Source organism: Pinus tabuliformis, chromosome 6 (assembly GCF_031772625.1).
Source record: "Pinus tabuliformis cultivar Carrire ecotype Pingquan chromosome 6, CPIR1, whole genome shotgun sequence".
NCBI classification, from domain to species: domain Eukaryota; kingdom Viridiplantae; phylum Streptophyta; class Pinopsida; order Pinales; family Pinaceae; genus Pinus; species Pinus tabuliformis.
In genome coordinates this window covers 1,979,753,711-1,979,778,784 of record NC_142292.1, presented here as the reverse complement: position 1 = coordinate 1,979,778,784, position 25,074 = coordinate 1,979,753,711, and the positions used below count along the sequence as shown (strand labels likewise).

Below are 25,074 nucleotides of genomic sequence, written 5' to 3'. Positions count from 1 at the left end.
TATATCTAAGTAGAGGAAAATAAACTCACGAAAATCCCCTAATAACAATGAGTGAACTGGGAAGAGCCCAAACTAAATTGTGGTTTATAGAAGTATCCTTCGTGTGGATTGGGCCCAAGTCTATTGGAAGGAGGTGTGCGAGAGTGTGAATAGCCTTGTGGGGATTGTATCTTGCCACACCACAAGTGGTTGTTGATAAGTTGGCTTGTTGAGGAATGTAACCCTAATTCGGTGGTAAATTTTGTCCCAGGCTAAATACAGGCAAGAGATCTATAGTGAAAAATGTGAGTGATGTAGTTTTCCTTAGGTCTTTGCTTTTCTAGTGTGTTGATCATTCTTAATTGTTGTGGTTGCATAGGGCCCTATAATATTTGCACAAGCATTATTGGACTTAATCGCACATGACTTCATTGCTTGGATATGTTTGCAATATTTTTTTTAACCATAACAAGAAAATTTATATTAATAAAAAATATGCGGTTGGAGGATGCAATTGAGGTACATCAAAATAATGATACAAGGAACATTTGCTTTAGGGATTTTGAAAAGAAAAGGACATCAAAATGAAAAAAAAAATCCTCCTCCTGACAAAACGACAAAGTGGAGAGATCTAACATTAAACCTTCTATAACTTGATCTTCTTGATTCCCGATTACAAGAGTAGATTCTTACAAATTGCTTTCACAAAATGATGCACAAAACAAAGCATATCTAAGATTTGAGCGAGACCGACCCCCCACTAGTTTTAAGGGAGTCAAGAGAATGTGGGAACCAGAGTTAGGAGATCTCTTTCTGCGATCTTTTCTACGTCGTCTTTGTTGTAAATCAACTAGTGATTATATCACATCCTCAAATAAAATGGATATATCATACATTATGCTTGCTAGTCTGCCATAAGGGAAACTAGACCAAAAGCATAATAATAGAGCTTTTGTCCATAGAAACAGTTGGAACTGGATAACATAACCAAAGAGATAAAAAATTCTAAGACAGTATAGCACTTTACTGCCTAAACTAGATCTATCAACATCTATGGTTGCATGCAGGTTGCTACTAGCATATGTATCCAAAAAGAAACGCAGAAGCATCTATTTTGACTGAGAATTGACCTGAATGGTGTTAGGTACGTCACCCTCCTCATAGGAGTTGGAGAACTTGAGGTCTGCTAGCTTCTTAGCAAGAATTGATACCTTGTCAATCAACTTCCTTGGATGCTTTTGTATTTCGTCAATGCATAAGAGGATTTCCTATCGGGTTTTCAAGTTTTCTACTAAGACTTCCCCATGATTTTTTTTAGCTTCCAATAAATGTCCACAATTTGCATGTATCTTGTTTGTCTAGTCTTGGTATTCCTAGTGTTTGGTACCTATCTATCGACCTCTTCTACATTCTACAGAAATGATGAATCACTACTCAATTCTAGCCTCATTTTTGCATCTACAATTTCCCTACGAATATGTGGAGTGGTGGACCTTACTATACCACGACTGACCTCTTTGCCAAGAGATGGGCTTGTGAGCAAGAGGGAGTTTGTTGGCTTCTTTCCCCCTTGCGACCATTAGAATGAGTCGGGTGGACCATGGATGAGAGGGTATCAAGGGAAAGAGTGAGAAAAATGAGACAAAGGAAGTTAGAGGAAGGTCTACTAGAGGTACCTAGGAAAGACATAAGGAGCAAAAATCCATTTAGGGAAGAAGAGAGTGAAAATCCTCTGCCTTGAAAACATTAGAAAAGTCTCCCAAGAGACCAACAATAGTAGAAGACTAGAATTTTTTGTCTTAGAGCAGGATCTTAAGGAAATGACAAAACAATAGCTAAAAGCAAACTGGAAGATTGGAGTGGCACTGTAATGGGAGGGATATTGCCCCGAAAAAGACCAAAAACTAGAAAATGCCTATGGTGCGACGGAGATAAGACAACTAGAGAGGGGAGAAACAACTAAGAAATAATAAACAGATGAAACACTGTGGAGATAACTTGAACTTGGGACCATAGCCATAACGCTTGGACTTGAACTTTGGTGTGTATACTTGAGGTGGCCACTCGGTGGATCTCCTTAATGGCCTGGAAGAAGGCAATTGCCTCAATCCCCATTCTTCTAATCACCTTCCAATTGTGATCACTATGCCAAGAAGAAGAAGCCCGCCTCTAAGAGTGCTTCCAGCCCATGAAATAAAACTATCTATGAAAAGTATGAAATTGTCGATGACAGGGAAGCCTTCTGTCTCAAACCAACAACCAAAATATATGCACATGATCCCAATTAACTAGAAGGTAGGAGGATTTCTTACTAAATTTATCCAAAAAGTTCCTGGTCTACTTGCTGCCTCGCTGGAACTCCTGTCATTGCTATGAATTTAGTTAGTATAAGCGCATTAGCTGTGAAATGATGAGCCTAGGATGAGCTAGCTGCCGCATTGAACCACAAATCCATGAGTTAGATCCAAGGGTGATACTCCTCGCTTGCACGGGGAAGTGTTGAATGCCCAAGTCAAGTGTATAAGACCACTAGATTCCATTTCCCTTTCCCATCACATGCCATTAATGTGCCACAATTAATCACGAGTCACCTGCCATTGGGTTTCCTACCTCTTGTTATTAGAGGGGAGGAATGCAGATTTTTTTTTAAATATCTGAAAATGAAGGAGAAGAAGAGGGAAGACTTTCCCTAGATGGGATCTCTTCTTTATTTTGAGGATTGATGTTGTCTATTTTCACTTGATTTTGTGAAAATTCCTAAGCCGGAATCCCTACTACAACAAACTGATGTTACTTCTCCTACTTGGTTAAATCATGCAAGTTATTTACTGTGCTCTACGGTAAATATTGAAGCAAATACATTTGCAGCCTTCACTTAAATTACATATATGCGGAAACAAAATACTGAGCAAGAAAAAACAATGCAACACATAGGACACAATTATTTTTGGACAAATAGTCCCCTGAAAAACCCAATGCGGTAAAACCGGTGCAACAACTTTGAGGGTTTATTATTATGCAGGAGAAAATTCTGAGTACAATTCTAGGATGCTCAACTAGCAATCTGTTATAGAGAGAATACTAAACAAAAGACTGGTGAAATGATCTCACCTTGTCACTGGAGAACCAGTGGCTGATCCTTCAGCTCTAGAGGCTCTACGTCACCCTTTGCGTGGCCTCTGCACAGAACTGCATCACCCTAAGTAGTTTCTGCGTCACGCCCCCCTGGGTATTATACTGCCCCTCCTTTGGATCCTCTGCTGGCTGAGAAATCGACTTTTTTGCCTCCCAGTTTCACACCCTGGCTTCCGACAACTGAACTTCGACTTCCCTCAGTAGGAACTCAACTTCCCCTCACTAACTGCGCTGCCTATGCGTCAGCACTGCGTAGGCCAATGTTAGCCTTCCTCTGGACGTCTTTCTGTCCTCTCTCTGCCTTGTACTCTTCGGAAATTCCTTCTCCTGGATTCTCATTGCCCCTCTGCTGCAAGATCTCCTCGATCGATTTTCCTCCTGAGAACTTCTCACCTCAGACAATCGTTTTTCTCAAAATCTCTGTGTGTTTTCTAAATGACCCTCAACCCCCTTCTTATATCTTCTTGTTGGACAACCAATGGCCTAGATTGAAACATAATCAAAGGCTCAGATCGTTTTGGCTTGATCCATGGCTTTTTTCTAGAAGTTTCACCCTTGATTAGATTAATACCCATTAATATTTTAATTTTCCTAAGTTTAGACTTAAGAACCCCATTAAAAATATTAATTATTTTAATAAAATCACTTTTGAGTGGAATTTCCCAAAATGCTTTCTGGGTTCTTTGGAATACATGTGCCCAAGCCTCCCTGCAAATTTTGAGGCTTAGAGCACATCCGAATCTACTCCAAATCAACAGATCTGATGTTTGTTGGTTAGATTGGATGAGATCTAGTATGGGGGTCTAAATCCTCATCTTCTTACCTCTAGGTTTGTAGTGCTTCAAATCTGTTATTGGAGGGAGTAGGCAGGTGTGACTTAGGCTTGATGTCAGGTGGAGTCCTCCTAGACTGCTGTTTCTTTTGCTTTCTTGAAACTTGTTTGAATGATCCGTGCTCGTCATTATTTTGAGAAGTTGGAGTTGGCTTAGAACATGACTGAGTTGCTAGACTATTGAAATTTTTTTTTGCAAAGTGACCATATGCATGGCAACAATTGCATTTGAAAGGAACCTACTCATAATCCAGGGTCCGAAGATAGCTCCAACCTTCAAAGTCAAGTTGAATCGCCTCAAAAAGTCCTTTTGCAAAATCCATTTCCACACAGATTTTAGCACATGTAAAAATATTACCCTTAGGTTCTGCATGAGTAATAAAACGGCCCAACTTGTCTTGGATAGCTTTAAAATACCATCACCCCAAAACATAATGGGTAGATGCGGCAATCTAATCCATACAGAGGTAGAAGAAGTTTCCATGTTGGGGTTGGAGTCTAGGGTCCTGTGGGCAAGAAACATTCTCCTAGAATCCATAAAGAAGGGGCTTGAACTGAAGATGAGATCCCTGTTCTCTTTGCCTTCAAAAATAAAAATACAGTGTCTTTTTCCATAGTACAAAGTAGCAATTAGCTCATGATCTACAATTTTTAGAAATCCAATTCAGAACAGTGTTAGGACTGGGCCAAAGGCTTATAAACTTACCAATTAAACCTTTTTCCTGAAGGATAATGATGTTCTTTTTCACCACAGAGGGGCCCAAGTCAAGATTAGTGATTGCTTCCACCCTTCTTGCAAATCTATATTTCTCGTGACTTTTCTGACCAACTGAAGAAAAACCATTGGGTAGAGAAGCATGAACTACCTCATCGGGATTGGGAGGACCACCTATTGAGAGACTGATGAATAGAAATCACGACAAAAAGCAAGAAACCAACCAATCTCCACGTGGGCATAGAGATCCATGTAGCTAAAGAACAAATCTCTTCATAGAGCACAAGCAACCTGCAAACAAGAACAACCCGTGGGAATGGTTGTGGAGTTCAGCTCTCTATGGCTCTTGGTTCTCCAGAATGAAGCAGTGTGGAAGGCTCTCTATGGACCTTGACATAGAAGGAAGCCACACGACGGTGGCTAGCGAAATGCTAGCTGCTGTGAAACCACCGCATCCATAAATCTTTATCTCAGCTGAATCAGATAGGTCTGCAATCATGCTAAGACAACAATGCCGAGTTCTTGTCTTCATTTCTATTAGGTGCAGGGAGATGGTTATTAGTGGTTGTATTTGTCGAATAAAGTTATATCAGTCCATGTTTATATTTTATGCTTGTTCTTGACTTCACATACCAATGATGTAGTTCTTCTATGACAATGTAGCCCATCATCTGCCTACAGTCTGTTCTTGAAAGTGTAGCCAAAATCCTGCAATCATGCTAAGGCAGGAATGCCAAGTTCTTGTTTTCATGTGTTTTAGGTACAGGGAGATGGTTATTACTAATTAGTGGTTATATTTGTCCAATGAAGTTATACCAGTCGGTCCAGTCCACGTGTTTATATTTTTTGCTTGTTTTTGACTTCATATATCATTGATGTAGTTCATCCACTTTCTTGTATGATGTTGTAGCCTGTCCATTGGCAGCCTGTTTTTGAAAGTGTAGCCAAAACCCTACTAAGAATCGTAAATTCTCATTTTAGAAACTATGGTTCCTCAGGTCCTGTGAAAATTTGATTTCTTGTGTTTTATGAGATGTATTCTCTAAATTTATTTCATCAAAAGAAAGTAATTTCATCTGATTTTTTTTGTTCAAATGATTGTTTTGTCAATAACTTGAAACCTAAAAGACTTGGTTTCTTATTTTTGGCTGTCATTCATTTGTAATTAGCCAAATTCTAAGCAAGAAATTTTATTAGGAGTTGCTTTATTCATATCTGGCTCTGGATCGATTTGAATTTTTCAGGCCATTCCGATCCTGAAAAATTGAAGGCAGCTGCAGTGGAAGCCCAGATACTGTCTCCAGAAGAACTTGAGAAGCGTAGAGTGGAAATTAAGGTATGTCGCTGCAGTAGATAGTTTGTCGGTAGGTAAATTTTGTGGAGTTTCAGTAAACCTTCATTACTGCATTGAATTGGAACACCTGTCAGAATCTGTTTTGGAATCTTCATCCCTTGATCAGCATTCGCAATCATTAAAATGTTTTCATCTTTTACTTGCAAATCTCATCCTAAAATTTCATAAATAAGCAATTGGTATGGATCTGAATTTACTATGTAGTGTAGGGCTGTTTTATCGATTGAAATTGTCTTCTAAGCTTCAAACACAAGATATAATGACTATGTTCAAATCTATACTTTGGGGCCTATCAATCTCTGAAGAATTTTCGTAGTTCCTAGAAGTTCTTTTTCTTTTCTTGAATATTTCAGCATTTTTAATGGACCTGCTCATTAAATTCAATTTCAAACTTTGAGTTTCTACAGCATTTTCCTTTTACTTAACTTTCTACCTTTTTTAACCTTTTCTACTTTCTTCCTTTTCTACAGAAATAATAAAAACCAGTGCAGAACATTTTCTGGTTATAAAACCTTAAATTAGTTACTTTTGTATTCCTGGATTTGTTCATCTAAAAGAGTACACTTCAATTCCATTTTGAACCACATCTTCTGTTCCTTGGGTCACTTCTCTTAACCTTTTAGGGTTTCTTGATATACTCATATTGACTTCTATAACGAATTCTGCTGCATGGAATACCTTCATCATTTGGTTCTATTATCTGAGATTTGCCTGTCTCATGCTCTCCAAATATACGGTCTCTCATTAAATTCAATTTCAAACTTTGAGTTTCTACAGCATTTTCCTTTTACTTAACTTTCCACTTTTTTTTTACCTTTTTCTACTTCCTTCCTTTTCTACAGAAATAATAAGCCAGTGCAGAACATTTTCTGGTTATAAAACCTTAAATTAGCTACTTTTATATTCCTGGATTTGTTCATCTAAAAGAGTACACTTCAATTCCATTTTGAATCACATCTTCTGTTTCTTGGGTCACTTCTCTTAACCTTGTAGGGTTTCTTGATATACTCAGATTGACTTCTATAACTACTTCTGCTGCATGAAATACCTTCATCATTTGGTTCTATTATCTGAGCTTTACCTGTCTCATTCTCTTCAAATATACAGTCTCTCCAAGTTGGGTTGCAAGTAGAATGTTAACATAATCCAACTTGATGCCTTAACCACGTCCTGGACCACTGTGTTTGTTATTGAGATCACAATAACATTCATGTTTGTTGTGACTGTCCATGTGAATGTTTCATATCTGCTTTTTATAATTACTGTTTATGTGATTTATTATCTCCCATGTATTTGTTTGTTTTGCAACATACATATCTTAAGTTCCCTCCTTATGTCAAGTTGAACAATATTTGCATAGTGATTTTACATTTCTGCATTTACTATAGGGTCTTTGTTGATGTTTGTAGCTCGGACAGGAACTCTTGCTGCTTGCACAAGTTTTGTGTCAAATGTATGTGAAGTCATCTGAAGTCCTTTATATTTTGTAACGTAAATTATTAAAGTGTGAGAGCTTTTTAATCTTAAGTTGTGAAAAATCTAATAAAGTGTGATTTAATTACACTAATGATTTAGATGAATCTCAACCATTGATCTCAAATGAGATTGAGATCTAATCTCAGCCATTGATCTCAATGAGTAACTAGGGTTTTGGAGATTTAGTCATCAACTCAAAATTGTAAAGGTAGAGCAAGTGAAGGGAAATAACGGAGTGATAGTAAAGAGTCAAGACACAGTAACTCAGTTGCACAGAGAGAGAGGTGTTCACTCAGCATGCAAGCCAAGGAAGAGAAAGAAGACAATGCAGTAAATCTCAAGGGAGCTGTACTCAGCTTGTTTGCTGAGAGAGTTGTATGATTACAGGGGTTGCCGTATAAGGCCATACACAGGAGGAGATCGATCCAACAAGGGGTTGTATGATCTTAGTGCAAAGCTTAGGACAAAGGGGCTATACCCAATCATACAGATTTGTGGTACACGGCTATATGACTGGTGGCAGAGGAGGTTTTCTGCAGTTTTTCTAGTGGGTGAGTTTTCCCAATGTGAGAAGGCCTTGTAAGTTTGGAATAATTTTTTTAATGAAAAGCTGATTTTGGAAGGGCAGTAAAAATTTGTTTGTGTATTTGGAAATTTATTTCGCTTCTGCTGATTTATTGTCCAGCCATTGTGTGATTCATTCTATGATCAGAAATTTGCATTTTTAAATTAAAAATCAACAAGTAATTGTGCTTGAGATGATAAGGAAATTCTTCACCTAGGGTTTGGGTAAAAGTTTAACATGTTATCAGTGCTGGGTCTCTTATTGAAGCTTCCATGTATTTACAGAAGTAAATCTATTAGATTTGAAAACCAACAGTTATTTTTTACTCTGTGCTTGAAGGACTAATCACATTTGTAGGGTAGTTTGTTTAGATCTGGAAAGATGATAGCAACGAGTCTTAGATTTGAGGACATATTGGATGGAAGGTAAAATTTCTTGTCATGGAAAGCGAGGGTTACATCGCTGTTGGAGGAAGTCCTAATGCCACCATATTCACATCAATTGGCAAATAGGAAAAAGGAGGAGGTTAAAGCCAAGAGGGTGATCTTGGATGCAGTGAAGGATCACTTGATTCCTCACATTTCCGAGAAGAGTACGGCCAAGGAGATGTTCGATGCCTTGGTAAGCCTCTAATAGAGCAAGAACATTAACAAGAAGATGATCTTGAGGAATAAGCTCAGATCCATAGTGATGTCCAGATCTGACACAATTATTTTGTTACCTTATGAAGATCACTTAGATCTGTGATCAGCTTGCAGCAGTCAAGGAGAAGTTGGAGGATGTTGGGCTAGTTAACATGGCATTGAATGGATTCCCAAGTTCCTAGGAACCATTTGTCTAGGGTGTTTGTGCTCGTAATAAGTTTCCAAACTTCGAGAGACTGTGGGACGACTATATCGAGGAGGAGACTCGGATGGAGTGTAAAGCTAGCAAGAAGGGAGGTGACGAGAACTTGGCCCTAATCTGTCAAATGAGGAACGACAAAGGAAAGAGTTCTAGTAAATGTAAGGGAAAGAGTGAGGAGTCAACCTCACAACCAAAGAAGAAGGACTTGAGTAAAATCAAGTGCTTCATATGTCATAAACATGGCTTTATGCATCACAATGTCCAGAGAAGAAGGGAAAAGGGAAGTAGTAGCAGAAGCAGGTGGCAACTTTAACAAAAACTCAGATAAGCAGTTTTCCGTAAAATTTGAGAAGGATTTCTCATTAGTTTCTTGCCCTTCTATGAACAAAGTTCCAAGGAACACGTGGTGTGTGGACAATGGGGTATCTTGTTATATGGCGTCAACTTGATAGTTGTTTGAGTCTCATGGAGCAACACTCATCATTATAGGTGGAGCTTGGTGATGATGCCAAGTACTCAATGGCTGGAGTTGGTACAATTTCCTTCCAACTCGAGTCAGGTGGTTCTTTGGACTTGAAGGATGTGTTGTATGTTCCAGGGTTCAAAAGGAATCTTCTTTCAGTTTCGGTCATGGAGGATAAGGGTTTTGCCGTGGAATTCAAGAAAGAGCAATTATTTATTATATTGAAAGGATTAGCCTAGAAATAGCTTAGGTGATTGAGGATAGAGAAGGAAACTTGTACAGGTTACGGGTTTAGCTTGTTTGACCATTGGTTCATATCAGCAATAGCTTGTATGAGCTGTGACACAAGAGGATGGGGCACCTGCATTATAAAGTGTTTTCGATTTCGAGGGAGATGGTCACGGGTCTTCCAGATTTCAACAATGAGCAACAAGGTGTATTTAGAGGGTGTGCACTTGACAAGTATGCCAACGCTGTTTTAACAAGCTGTGAGGATAGATCCTTTTTTTTTGGATTTAATTCATTCTAATGTATGTGTACCGATGCTGGTGGCATCAATCTTGGGAAGCATATATTGTGTCTCATTTATTGTTGATTACTTGTGTAAGACATCAATCTATTTCCTGAAGACAAAGGATGAAGTCTTCAACAAGTTTCAAGAGTTCAAGGCTATTGTGGAGAACCAGACAAGAAAGAAGACCAAGGTGATGAGGTTAGACAATGGGGCTTAGTATACCTCTGATGACTTCATGGGTGTCTGCAAGAAGGCATAAATTAAGTGGGAGTTGATAGTATCATACAACCCACAACATAATGGGGTTGTAGAGATGAAGAATCAATTTGTCATAGGGCTACTAAGGCTATGATTCATGATCAAGGTTTTGCCCATGTTTATTTGGTTAGAAGCATGAAATACAATAGTCTACATCCAAAATAGGGGGTCGTCGTGGGACCTTGGAGGACAAGGCACCAAAGTAGGCATTCACTAGTGTGAAGCTAGACGTGAGCCATTTTCGCATCTTTGGTTGTCTAGTGTACATACATGTACTTGTAGAGAAGAGGACCAAATTGGAGCCCTCCAGTATAAAGGTTTTGTTTTTGGGATACAATGAGACCTCTAAGGCTTATAGGATTTATGTTCGAGCATAGAGGAAAATAATGATAAGCAAGGATATGATGTTTGAAGAGGAGTTTGCATCTAGGAAGTCACACAATCTCGTTACAATAACAGAGGATGAGGAGAAGGAGGCTTCAAAGGTTGATACTAATTCATCCACTTCCTGTTTAGGAATTCAACCTTTAGGTGAGGAGGAGGAATCAATAGCTCCTTCTAGTTATGTCAGGAGATCTCAATGGTTTGTTAGTTTTTGTGGCATCAGAGGTGTTCTAGCCACAAAATTTTGTGGAGAGGCTAGAATACATGAGATCTCCAAAACCCATAAATCGTTTTTGGAAATTTCACCTAGAAATGACTTAATTAGACTATTAACCAATTTTTTAATATTTCCTAAGTCTAAACTTAGGGAATATGGTTAATTAATCAGAATTAATTAAGTCAAGGTGTGAATGTTCTAGAAACTCACACGGATTGACTTCAAGTTAATCCTAGCCATCGATTAAGATTTAATCTTAGTCGTTGGAGTCCCAACAGAGAATTATAAGAAGTCGATGGGCACTTGGAGAGCACACTTGAGCAACAGTTCCTTGTGCAGATCGAGCTAGCAGCAGTAGAGTTCGAGCTAGAGAGGGACGCAGTGTCAGTGAGGGGTAGGGACAATGATTTGGAGGAAGATTTCCAGATCCGGAGAAGCAGTAGCAGGAGGCAGAGTTATTCCCAGTGTAGGAATGCGAGTGCAGGGACGCACAAGTGCAGGGATGCACAAGTGCGGAAGCGTGAGTGCAAGAACACGCAAGTGCAGGAATGCGCGAGTGCAGGAACGCAAGTGCAGGTAGCACAAGTGCAGGAAGCGCGAGTGCCAGGGTTGCTTAGGGAATATCTCTGCCATATTTTCTTGCTGTTTGGATTGCTAGTTGGGCATCCATAGATATACTAAGATTTCACTGTTGTATAATAAAATAAAACCCTCACTATTGCACCGGTTTTCCCAAGTTGGGTTTTTCCGGGGACATTTGTCCAAAAATAATTGTGTTATTTTATGTGTGTGTGCTAACATTTCTTCCAACATTTATTCTTCCGCAAATTTATTTGTGTAGGTTGCAATGTGAGTTATTCAGTGTTTGCTGTAGGAAACAATATATAAATTGTTAAATTAAATTAACAATTAGGAGAATAATTTCCAGTTGCTGCAATGGGATTCGGGTTTCCAGATTTTCACATGGTATCAGAGCACAATTGGTCAACTAGAGAGCTCAGTAGCAAAGACAAAAAGAATTTCGCTATTTAGTGTGGGCAGCAGATCAAAACCCTAGAGGCAGTGCAGTCACTTTGATGAGAGGCCGAGTTACTTGAGTGACTCGATTTTTTCAGAATGAGGGACAAAAAAATTCTATCTCTCCAGATTGAGTGATTCCAGAGGCAAATGGAGCAGACCAGTATTTTCGCAGAGCAGATCTCTAGCTGGGTGCAGTAGTTTTGCAACAATTTGCTAGAGCAGAGCTAGCGTCAGGTGGAAGAAGAGCACACACAGAGGGAAGATTTCTCTCAGGGAACTTCGAGTTTCAGAAGTTCGATTTTCCGTTGCAGATTGTCAGTAACAGCTAGTAGATCTGCGCATTCCAGAAGGGAGTGTGAGTAGCAGAGTAGTGGTCGAGCAAGGAAGAGAGCGAGATTGTAGGTTTATTTTCTCCAGTTTTGATTTCCAGATTTTGCAGCTCTGCAGGGATGACTGTACGATATTGCTAGAGGAGGCCTTGCAAGTTAGCCAAAATGCAAATCTGGGCAGCAAGTCAACTTCTAGTTGCCAAAAACAAGTGCTAGAGGAAGTGCGAGTTGTAAAGAAAGGAAGGGTCCCAACCAGGGACTAGGCTCAAAAGGAGATAGTGGGGAACCAGATCCAGGAGGAGGAGTATGACACTCCAGTGTGCCAGATGGGCAGGATCCTTGAGGAGTCCACCTCATGGATCAATGCCTTGCTATGGGGGCCCACAATATTCAGTAGCAGGATGGATCAATGATAGTTGATGCAGTTGTATGCCAGAGTGATAATTGCAAAGACTTGTAGCAGTCAAATGCTAGGGAACGCAGTGCAGAGTTGGCAGCAATGCAATTGGCATAGTGCAAAGTCAACAACAAAGCAAAGTCTTCAGTGAATAGTGCAAAGGCTAGTAGCAATCAAAGTCTCAGGAGACAGATGCATCATACTGATCACAAATGATTCAGTATTTAGGATGCTTTTCAGTTGCAGATGTTGCAGTTGTAGCAACAACAGATGAGAGGGAGTTGCAGTGTTGGCAACAACATCGCAGTGTCAGTAACAACACATGCAACATATTCAGAGTTGCGCAGTGGTTGGTGGGCAGTAGTGATAGACATCATCAGCATGACAGAAGATGATGCAAAGATAGGGCACTGTCACAGGATGTGCAATAGAGCACTAGAACACATTCCTCGCTAAGAGGGAGTGTTAGTTTTTGTAGCATCGGATGTGTTCTAGCCACGAAATTTTGTGGAGAGGCTAAAATACATGAGATCTCCAAAACCCAGAAATAGTTTCTAGAAATTCCGCCTAGAAATGACTTAATTAGATTATTAACTAGTTTTTTAATATTTCCTAAGTCTAAACTTAGGGAATATGGTTAATTAATCATAATTAATTAAGTCAATGTGTGAATGTTCTAGAAACTCACACGGATCGACTTCAAGTTAATCCTAGCCATCGATTAAGATTTAATCTTGGCCGTTGGAGTCCCAACAGAGGATTATAAGAAGTCAATGGGCACTTGGAGAGCACACTTCAGCAGCAGTTCCTTGTGCAAATCGAGCTAGCAGCAGTAGAGTTCAAGCTAGAGGGACGCAGTGTCAGTGAGGGGCAGGGATAGTGATCTAGAGGAAGATTTCCAGATCCGGAGAGGTAGTAGCAAGAGGCTGAGTTATTCCCAGTGCAGGAATGCAAGTGCAAGAATGCGAGTGTAGGAACACATAAGCACAGGAACGCGCGAGTGCAAGAATGCGATTACAGGAACGCACAAGTGCAGGAACACGAGAGTTCAAGAGTGCGAGTGCAGGCAGCACAAGTGCAAGAAGCGCGAGTGTTGTGGTTACTTAGGGAATATCTCTATCAAGATTTCTTGCTGTTTGGATTGCTAGTTGGGCATCCATAGATGTACTTAGATTTCACTGCTGCATAATGAAATAAAACCCTCACTGTTGCACCAGTTTTCCCAAATTGGGTTTTTCCGGGGATATTTGTCCAAAAATAACTGTGTTATTTTATGTGTGCACTAGAATTTCTTCCGGCATTTATTCTTCTGCACTTTTATTTGTGTAGGTTGTAGTGTGAGTTATTCAGTATTTGCTGTAGGAAACAATAAACAAATTGCTAAATTAAATTAACGATTAGGAGAATAATTTCCAGTTGTTACAATAGGATTCGGGTTTTCGAATTTTCACATGGTATTAGAGCACAGTTGATCAGCTGCAGAGCTCAGTAGCGAAGACAAAAGGAGTTTTGCTGTTCAGTGTGGGTAGCAAATCAAAACCCCAAAGGCAACACAGTCACTTTGCCGAGAGGTCGAGTTACTCGAGGAGACTCAATTTTTTTGAAGTGAGGGGCAAAAGAATTTGATCTCTCCAGATTGAGTGATTCCAGAGGTAGAGGGAGCAACTCAATATTTTCGCAGAGCAGATCTCTAGTGGGACATAGTAGTTTTGCAACAGTTTTCTAGAGCAGAGCTAGCATTAGGTGGAAGAAGAGCACACACATAGGGAAGATTTCTCACAGGGAACTTTGAGTTTCAAAAGTTTGATTTTCCATTGCAAATTGGCAGTAGCAGCTAGCAGATTTATGCATTCTAGAAGGGAGTGCGATTAGCAGAGAAACCGCCGACTAAGGAAAAGAGGGAGATTTCGGGTTTATTTTCTCCAGTTTTGAGTTTCCAGATTTTTGCAGCTCTGTAGGGATGACCATACGAGATTGCCAGAGGAGGCCCTGCGAGTTAACCAGGATGCATATCTGGGCAGCAGGTCAACTACTAGTTGCCAGAAACAAGCGCTGAAAGAAGTGCGAGTTGTAAATAAAGGAAGGGTTCCAGCCAGGGACTAGGCTCAAAAGGAGATAGTGGGGAACCAGATCTAAGAGGAGTATGACACTCCAGTGTGCCAGATGTATAGGATCCTTGAGGAGTCCACCTCATGGATCAATACCTTGCTACGGGTGCCCACAATATTCAGTAGCAGGATGGATCAGTGACAGTTGCAAAGACTAGTAGTAGTCAGATGCTGGGGAGCGCAGTGTAGAGTTGGCATCAGTGTAGTTGGCACAATGCAGAGTTAGCAACAAAGCAAAGTCTTCAATGAACAGTGCAAATGCTAGTAGCAGTTAGGGACTCAGGAGATAGATGCATCATACTGATCACAAATGATTCAATATTTAGGATGCTTTTCAGTTGCAGATGTTGCAGTTGCAGCAACAAGAAATGAGAGGGAGTTGCAGTGTAGATGTAGTGTTGGTAACAGTATGGCATAATCAGTAGCAACACATGCAACATATATCAGAGTTGCGCAGTGGTTGGTGGGCAGCAGTGCCAGACATCAATAGTGTGATAGGAGATGATGCAGAGATAGGGTGGTGTCACAGGATGTGCAGTAAAGCACTAGAACACATTCCTCGCTAAGAGGGAGTATTAGTTTTGTAGCATCGGATGTGTTCTAGCGACAAAATTGTGGAGAGGCTAGAATACATGAGATCTCCAAAACCGAGAAATCGTTTCTCGAAATTCCACCTAGAAATGACTTAATTAGATTATTAACCAATTTTTTAATATTTCCTAAGTCTAAACTTAGTTTATATGGTTAATTAATCATAATTAATTGAGTCATGGTGTGTATGTTCTAGAAACTCACACGAATCGACTTCAAGTTAATCCTAGTCATCAATTAAGATTTAATCTTGGTCGTTGGAGTCCCAAGAAAGGATTATAACAAGAAGTCGATGGTCACTGGGAGAGCACACTTGAGTAATAGTTCCTTGTGTAGATCGAGCTAGCAACAGTAGAGTTCGAGCCAGAGAGGGATGCAGTGTCAGTGAGGGGCAGGGACAATGATTTGGAGGAAGATTTCCAGATCCGGAGAGGCAGTAGCAAGAGGTTGAGTTATTCCCAGTGTAGGAACGCGAGTGTAGGAAGCGCAAGTGCCGAGGTTTCTTAGGGAATATCTCTGCCAGATTTTCTTGTTGTTTGGTTTGGTAGTTGGGCATCCATAGATGTACTCAGATTTCATTGTTGCATAATAAAATAAAACCCTCCCTACTGTACTGGTTTTCCCAAGTTGGGTTTTTTTGGGGACATTTGTCCCAAAATAACTGTGTTATTTTATGTGTGTGCTAGCATTTCTTTCAGCGTTTATTCTTCCGCAATTTTATTTGTGTAGGTTGCAGTGTGAGTTATTCAGTATTTGCCGTAGGAAACAATAAATAAATTGTTAAATTAAATTAACAATAAGGAGAATAATTTCTAGTTGTTGCAATAGGATTCGGGTTTTCGAATTTTCACATGGTTTACACAAAAATTGAGGGATGCTCAATAGTATTTTGAGGTTCCTAGGAGCACATTTAGGGAGAGTAGGCATTCGAAGAATTTTTCGACTTATATGACATTAATGAGTAGCATCATTGTTTCCCAAACTTCTAGTTTTCAAGAGGCAACAAATTAGTAGGTATGGCGGGATGCCATGTTGGAGTGCAGCTCCATAATGAAAAATGATGCGTGGGACATTGTGTTGAGGTTGAAGGGGTAGTGAATGGTGAGCTCTAGGTGGCTCTTCAAAATCAAGCATACTGTAGATTAAAGCATTTAAAAGTACAAGGTGAAGTTTGTGGTGATAGGGTTCTCCCAAAAAGAGGGAGTGGACTATGAGAAGACTTTTGCTCTAATCGTCAGATACACTAATATTAGAGTTGTGATGTCTATTGTCTCAGTCATGGGATGGAGGTTACATCAGATGGATGTGAAGATAACATTCCTTAATGGGGTCATTGAGGAAGAAGTGTATATAGAAAAACTTTAGGGCTTTGAGGTACATGGGAAGGAGTCTCATGTGTGTAGGCTTATGAAATCCTTCTATAGACTCAAGTAGGCAATGAGAGCATGGTATTCCAGGATTGACAGATATTTGTTGAGCATAGGCTTCACCAAAAGTGAAGTAGATCCTAACTAATACTATATATTTGTTGGGACTAATCTATTTATTTTGGTGTTGTATGTAGATTTGTTTCTTATAGGTGCACAAAAGCTCATTGTAGGGTGCAAGGAAAATTTGGTAGTGGAATTTGAGATAAAGGACATTGGTTTGATGCACTACTTCTTGGGGTTAGAGGTTTGGCAAAGATCGAGAGATATTTTCCTTGGAAAAGTGAAGTATGCAATTGAGATCCTAAAGAGATTTTGGATGGAGGATATCCCATGGCCACACCTAAATCACCAATACGAAGAAGATGATAACATCAAATTCATAGTTGGTGAATCCACATTGTACAAGCGAATGATTGGTTCTTTGATGTATTTGGTCAATACCAAGTTAGATATATGTTTTGTAGTGAACACCTTGAGTCAATTCATGGTGGAGCCGAAGTAGGAGCATTGGGTAGTTATGAAGCATGTTTTGAGATATGTGAGGGGCATAATGGAATATGGTTTGAGGTATCCCGGGGACGGGGAAGTGAAGCTATAGAGGTATATAGACTCAAATTGGGTGGGCATTGTAGCTGACAAGAAGAGCACCTCAGGATGTTGCTTTAGTTTGGAATCAATGATGATATTCTAGTTCAGCAGGAGGCAAACTTTTGTGGCATTCAGTTCAGTAGAGGTAAAGTCTAAGGCAACGAGTGTAGTGATTTGTGAAGCCATTTGGCTTCACAATCTACTTACGGGGTTGTTTGATAAGGAGTTGGATCCAATGGTATTCTATTGTGATTATCAAAGTTGTATTAGACTTGTTGCCGCTTAGATTGTATAGGCACTGCGACAACTGCTTAGGGCGAGGGCTGTCACTTTGATCCCTGCCCACTCTGTTCTATCTGTTTCTCAACAATAGGCTATGGGGGGTAGTCCCTATGGAAATGAGGTGAAGGAAAACAAGCTGGGAACCAACTTGTTTGGGAGACACGGATGAGTGGCCTAGCTACTTGGTTAGATTTAGCAAGATTAATGATTTGATTAGATTTTAAGTATAAAGCCAGTGCCTTATGGAGTCACAATTCTTTCTTAATGTAAATTAATGCCAAGTAAATGAATGGACACCCACTGCTTGATATGATAGACTAACCTATATGGTCAAGTCCTAATAGCTAGGTGTGATGCAAGAATGTTGGTAAATTTTAGATTAAATGGCTATTCTAAGTTGAACCTCTTCCTTAACTGTTTTGAGAAACAATGTTTAGAGTATGTTGTGGGATGGAAGCCAACGGGAAGCAGGCAAAGGCCCGATTAACGATACCTCCCCCTGTGTTCCAACCACCCAGTGCCTGCGGCGTTGCAGAGACTATGGCTTTGATGACTGCAAGATCACTATGTTAACCACTAAGGAGGGTAAAATCCCTCAAGCTAATCGGAAAAGGGTTGCCCTAGGAGTCTATCAACCTAGCTTATACTAGGAAGTAAGTTTTTAGTGCAAGCTAGATCCTAAAATGCTCGTGCAAAGATGATGAATGAAATTACTTGAGTTAAGATTGTTTAAGTGTTTAAGTACTCAAATTATGTTTACGCCTTATGACAATAGTAATTAACAACAATTAGAGGATAATCTTAATACAAGGCAAGTGCTTAAAGATACAAGTGCCAATGGATCAATCTACAAGATACTTAGAATAAATTATCTAATTTTTCAATTAACCAATGATTACATGATGCCCATAAAATTTACCCAAGATGTTCTTTATCACAATGCCAATTAGATTCCAAGTGTCAAGGAAACTTAACCGACCACAAGATCATAAATTTAGAATTTAAATGTATGAGTGCTTTAAATGTAAAATTCAGAAATGCTTGTAACTTGGAGCAAGACAAGCAAGTGTCAGATCTCAAATATCCAAATCAGTGGTGATATTTCAGAAAATTCCAGCATTTATTAGACTTATGACAACAACAAGAAAATCACTTTAGACCATGGAATTTACCAAATATATGAAACATTTTATTGTTATTATTATTTTCTTTTTTCTTCCCCCTGAATGATTAGTAGATGTAAATTTATGAATTTAGCCCACTTTAAAATGGAGTATTTAATGATATGTCAGATCAGAAGTAACTTATTACAGCAGTAAACAAATCATCAGATCAACAAGTTAATGATGCTACAACAAATGCCCAATATGCCCAAAACTAGGAAAAATTTATCAAAATTGAAAAAATCAAGTTTTTAGGGCTTTTAGAGTGTGATATTCAGAAAATATCAGATCTGAAAAACTTGTTACAACAGTGAGGAAATCAGAAAACCATTGAGCTATTAGTGCTTGAACAAATGCCAAAAAATGCTCAGAACTGAAAATTTGAAATTTTGAGCCTTTTAGGTGAATTATTCAGAAAAAATTAAGATCTGATATATTTAGTTATGCAGTAAAATTCCAGCAAGCAAAAAATCAGATCTAGGCTAGATAACTAATGCCCAAATGGCCAAAATTTAGGAAAATTCAAATTTTGCAATTTTGAGTTATTTTGACCAAATTAAATGTGATTTTAGGACTTATATATCACTGTTAAAAATAAAAATTACAGCCAAACCAAGGCCTTGTAGATGGCTAGGAAGACTTCCAATGAAGATGACCACCTTAAAACACAATTAACCCCAAAATTGTTGCAAAACAAATTGTTAGAGATAAAATGGCAATCCCTTGAAGAAACCCTTGTTTGCAATGAAATCTAGCCCTTGTAGGGCTTATGGCCTTCTTCATGCTTGCAAAATAGGTCCCAAACACTAACCTTTTAGGTTGGGTAAGGGCTAGGGCCTTCAAAAAATGGGTTTCTTCCCCAATTTGAAAATAAACAACTTACAAAAATAGCATGAAAACCCTAGACGTATAGGGTTTTTGAGGTCTCCAATGCCAATTTCTTCCTCAATATTGAAACAAATTTAGAATAGAAACCCATATACGCAATATAAAAAAAATAAATTTAAATTTCAAAACCCCAAAACCCCAAATATATACAAAATCTCAAAAAATCCAAAACCTCAATTAGCAAAAATAATTTACAAATCTATTCACAAAATTTACAAATGTACAAGGGTTTTGAAATAAAATTTTTGAGAATTTTTTTTTGTTTTTTGTTTTTTTTTTATATGGAGGTTTTTCTTTGATGAATGGCTAAAAATACTTTAGAAACCCAATGCACACTATAGCATTAGTGAATATTAAAGCTACCATACAAATATTTGGGATCCAAGCAACAGTGATTTCTGCCAAAGTTTGTGAACTTGGAGGCCAATCACTGAAGTACCTGCAAACACTATGTATTTATCTCAAGACAATATGTTAATCACATGGAAAATCAAACCACCTAATATTAATCCAAAATTATGGATAGCATGATTTTATCTCCATCTAATGAAAAACAGATCTTACCAATATTCAACACAACATAGGAAAGCCCGTAGTCAGTACATACCACAAATCATGAACATGAACGCCTTGAATTGCATCCCAAAATCACTATTATGATAGGAAAAATAGTTCATAGCTGGACAATAGTGTTACAAAGATGCTTCCACAACAATTTTCTAGCCAGAGATTAGATGCTAGAGACTCAAATGACTCTCTAATTTATAGATCAATCCTCCAAGCGGAAAAAATAACGGTTTGTTTCTTTGATCTTTGTCAAAATAATTTTGGTCGTTGAAAAATATTTGATCATCTTTTAATATTGATTCTTAATTTTTTATTTTTATTTTTTATTTTTGAGGAATTTTCGAATTTATCATTTAATTCCATTTTTATTAAAAAATTTGACTTTGACTTTAACCACCAAGGTCCAAGGGTCCAAATTTTCTTGAAATATACAATATTCCCTTGGTGGAGGACCTTTAAAAATTGATTCCTTCAAGACCCACGAATTTTTCCATTTGGAGAATTAATTTTCCTGAGACAACTTAATTTGACTCTAATTAATTAATTTTTTGGCTTAGGATTTAATTTAATTTTGCGAGGAAAATTAATTAATTTACATGAGGGGATTAATATTTTTCCACCCTCATTTACATAAGATGTTTAGATTTACAACCCTCAAAGGGGGTATACACATTTAGCTTAGACCCTCAAGACACATACCAAATTCTACGACACACCATGATCTAGTAGACTAAGTGATTTATAATAAAATAATTCAGCCAGCTAGTTTAAATTATTCCAAAATCACTTTTACATAAGACTCGACTAAAACACTAGGACTCACGTAAGATGTTGATGAAGAATTCCACCCTAGCTCTGGGGTGAGGCTGGAGGGAAAAACTTTGACGACTATCTGTGTTAAGAAACACACATGAGTCAGTGAGACGAAAAACCTCTTAGGATGAAACTTTTCGCAAAAATAATAGGCCTATCTAGGTTTTTACATACATCCAAGGTCTTACTAGGATCATTTACATTACATAACATGCAGAATGGGTTTACAATGACACATAAGGCTGCTGATAGATGATTTGATCTTGTTGAAAAAATTTGTACTTCCGTTTCCTTGGAACTTTGACAAATTGAGTGCAACAAGCCTATTTGAGAATCTAGTGTTCCATGACATGTCCAAGTACATAGAGATTGGGTGCCACTTCATTCGAGATAGGAGCAGTAAAGCCTAGTGCATCTCCAAAGATCAATATGTTGTAGACATTTTGACCAACCCTTTACCCAAAGGGAAGCTTGAAGTCCTCATAGACAAACTTGGATTGGTGCAGAATTCCTTCCTTGCTAAGAGGGAATGTTGATGTTTGTAGCTCAGATAGGAGCTTCCACAGAAGTTTTATGTCGATCATACATGAAGTTGTCCGAAGTCCTTTCTATTTTGTAATTCACTCTATTAAAATAAACTATTAAAGTGAAAATCCTTTTAATTTTTAGTTGTAACTTGTGAAAAGTCTAATAATGTGTAATTTACTTACACTGGTCATTTAGATGAATCCGAACCATTGATCTCAACTGAGATTGAGATTTAATATCAATCATTGATCTCAATGATTGATTAGGGTTTTGGAGGTTTAGTCATCAACTCAATTATAAAGGTAGAGAAAACTGAAAGGAGACAACGAAGTGACAATAAAAGACATAGTAACTTTGTTGCATAGAGAGACAAAGGAGTTCACTCAATGTGGAAGCCAAAGAAGAAGAAAATGTAGTAAATCTTAAGGGAGCCATACTCATCCTGTTCGCAAAGAGAGTTGTACAATTTTAGTGGCTATTGTATAGGGTCGTATGTAGGAGGAGATTGAGCCAACAAGGGATCGTACAATCTCAATGTAGAGGTTATGGCGCGGGTGAACCCAGCCGTACAAATTGATTGTATAAGGAGTAGTAGGAATCGATCATACAGGGTTGTATGGCCGCATGGCCAGAGGAGGAGGGTTTTGCAATTTTTAGTATTTCTAGTGGGCATGTTTTACCAAGTGTGGGAAGCCCTTGTAAGTTTGGAATACTTTTTTTAATGAAAAATTGATTTTGAAGGGTGGTGAAAATTTGTTTGTGAATTTTGGAAATTTATTTTTCTTCTACTAATTTATTTTCCATCCATTGTGTGGTTAGTTATATGATCAAATTTTTCCTTTTTAAAATTAAAAACAAGTAATTGTGCTTGAGATCATAAGGAAATTCTTCACCTAGGGTTTGGATAAAATTTTAATGCTCTTCGAATCTTTGTATGGTTTCTACTTTTTGTTATAATTTGTCATTGCTAAGGATGAGGATAATGGGGGTTATAGTGCCTATTTGAGTGCCAATAATATGTTGGTTGTCCTTCATTTGCTTCTTCAATTTCATTGCCATTTGTACTAGTTTATTTGTAATTTTCCTCTAGCTATTTGAATTTTGGTAGCAATCCTTTCATGAAATATTTGAGTTATGGGAATTGGTGTCCCTACATTCTTTACATCCAACAGATGTTGATACTAATAATCTACCTTCTAAAGCTCAAATTGTCTCTCCCTATGAGTAATGCATCTTATGAATTGCTTTAACATTTGCTACGAGGTCACATTGCTTCTAGAATTGGTTGAGACTCGAGAGTGAACACTGTTCCATGATTTGTGCCCCACATTCTAGAAATGATACTATTTTGCTCCTTTCAGCATTTAAAAGAGTTTTGCTTGATCTCCTCTTCACGAGTAATGTAATGATGTACATTGTCACTGTTCAAGATGCCAAGTGGACAAAAGGATCTCCATCACTGCCAAAGATCAAGTGATTTGAGGAATATTCCCAATTAACTGTGGTTTTCATTAGTAGATAACTCTTTGTTGTTATTGAAACCACCACTAGGTGGTTATTGTTGTGATGTTACTTTCTGAACAATATCTTTATGGTGTTTCTCTTGTAGATTAGGTTTGGCATCTTAATGCTATGTGTTGTTTTATGTCACCAATTACCATTTAGGATTCTATCTTGGTTTTGAGGTAGGGCATGCTCTCTCAAAATTGGCCAGTGTGAAGGTTGTTGTATAGGATATGCTTGATAAGATTTTTATTGATTTGGAAAGCGAGGAGTCTTGGCGAGGCTCTTAGTTGATTGGGTCACACATGGCTGGATTTTTTTGGGTGTTTCCTCTTGAGTACTGCGAGTTATGAACCTTGGATGCCTTAAATCCTCAAAATCGAATTGCGCTAGCGAGATTCGACAAAATAAACTTTTATAATTAATTCTAATCATAAGCATTGATTGGATCTCCACAACATGATAGGACATACAAACTTGTTGGGATGGAACTCAAAGTAAAACAAGCAAATGTTCTCTTTCCTTGTACTACACTACTATGAGCATATTGTGATTATTGCAAAATCATTTATTTCAGATTCATTCACAAACTAAAACCTACTCTTTCATTTTCTAGCAACATCTCTCTAAAGCACTGTTGACAATATCGGCGATATATCACAATATTTTCGGGGAGACGAAATATCGTTGATAAAATATCGCGATATTTTCGCTACCCGAAAATATCGTCGATATCTCGCCAAAAATATCGTGCGACGATAGCAAATATCGCCCTCCGTCTAACCCGCGCCTAGAAAAGGGAAAAAATGGTTTTTTTTGCTCATTTTGGTTTTGTGAGTATTGGAGAAGGAAGGGCACAACGTTGTGGTAGTTGTCAAGGAGGAATTGAGGATCGAAGGGCCATTATCACCACCAACTACGAATTTTTTGTTGATCAAAGATTGAAGAAAAGTGAGACAAACTTAATTTCTTCCATTAACAGGTATGTTCTTAAAAATCTCTATGTTAATGATTTTTTTCATAGATTTAAGGCTATTCTTGCTTGCCTCTTTGCCTACCAACATTTTGTTTTTGTTTTCCATTTGCTATGATTTTCATGCCCATGAGCCAATGCAAGGGTTTTTTCCATATTTGGACAACAAACTCCATTTCATTTTTAACTTTCAAATGCACCCTCTTATTGTCATTTTTCATTGAATTCACATTGCAAATAATGTAGCAAAAAAATTATTTTGTAAAATGAGGTGGTTATTACTTATTATTTTTTGTGTATGGGTGGAGTAACTTTAATCATTAATTCCAATTTTTTGCTTTTCTGGTCCCCTAGGTTTGAATTAGCTCGCTAAAAATATGCCAAAAGCCTTGGACCCATTTTGGGAGTATGGGGAGCCTGATGGTGGGACAAATCAGGCATATCTATCATGCAAATTGTGTGGGACTAGGATGACAGGAGGGGTTATGCGATTGAAATACCATCTGGCTAGACTTCCTGGACATGATGTTGGGCTTTGTATAGTTTCTAGTCCGAAGCTTATACAGAAAGCTAGAAAGAAGGAAGAGGCAGAAATAAACAAGGTTGAACGTGCAGATAGATCTTTCGGGATATATTCTTCTGATTTTGAGGTAGAGGGTAGTGGGAGGGGCTCCACAACATCACCTGCTACTGCTAGTGCGAGGTCATCATTTTTTGTTCCACGAACATGACATGAAGCACAACCTTCCATAACTTTGAGCTTCAACCTTTAGTTGAGCAATTACATTTATTGTAATTTAAATTTTTTAATTTATGACCCTCAAGTGTCAAGAGTCAAGACTTACTAGTTTTTTTGACACTGTTACAGGTTGGAGTTCGCACGCCTCAATGATTTAGTGTATGTGCAATTACAATATCCGATTTTAAGTGAAGCAAATAGAAGCACCAATGGATCAAGATGCCATTTCCTTAGACAATATTGAGGTGACCATCTTGGAGGAGTCACCTTCATGGTTAAAGCCAAATGATCCATTAGAACAGGAGCAGCAAGAGGAGGAGGAATCGGAGGAGGAGAAACATGAGGAGGAGGAGCAGGAGGCAAAGGAGGAGGAGGAGACTGTGGGAGCATCAATGTCCACACCATCTCCTATAGATA

The 25,074-nt window shown here is 38.4% G+C and overlaps 1 protein-coding gene across 1 annotated transcript in view; it reads left to right on the top strand.

Annotated features, from left to right (window-relative positions):
* LOC149267138 (hsp70 nucleotide exchange factor FES1-like) overlaps positions 1–25,074 on the top strand; it is a 76,549-nt gene that overhangs the window by 22,065 nt on the left and 29,410 nt on the right. Inside the window, exon 2 of the mRNA XM_089431553.1 lies at positions 5,906–5,997. Coding sequence (XP_089287679.1) covers positions 5,906–5,997 — 92 coding nt within the window. The remainder of the gene's footprint in view (positions 1–5,905; positions 5,998–25,074) is intronic.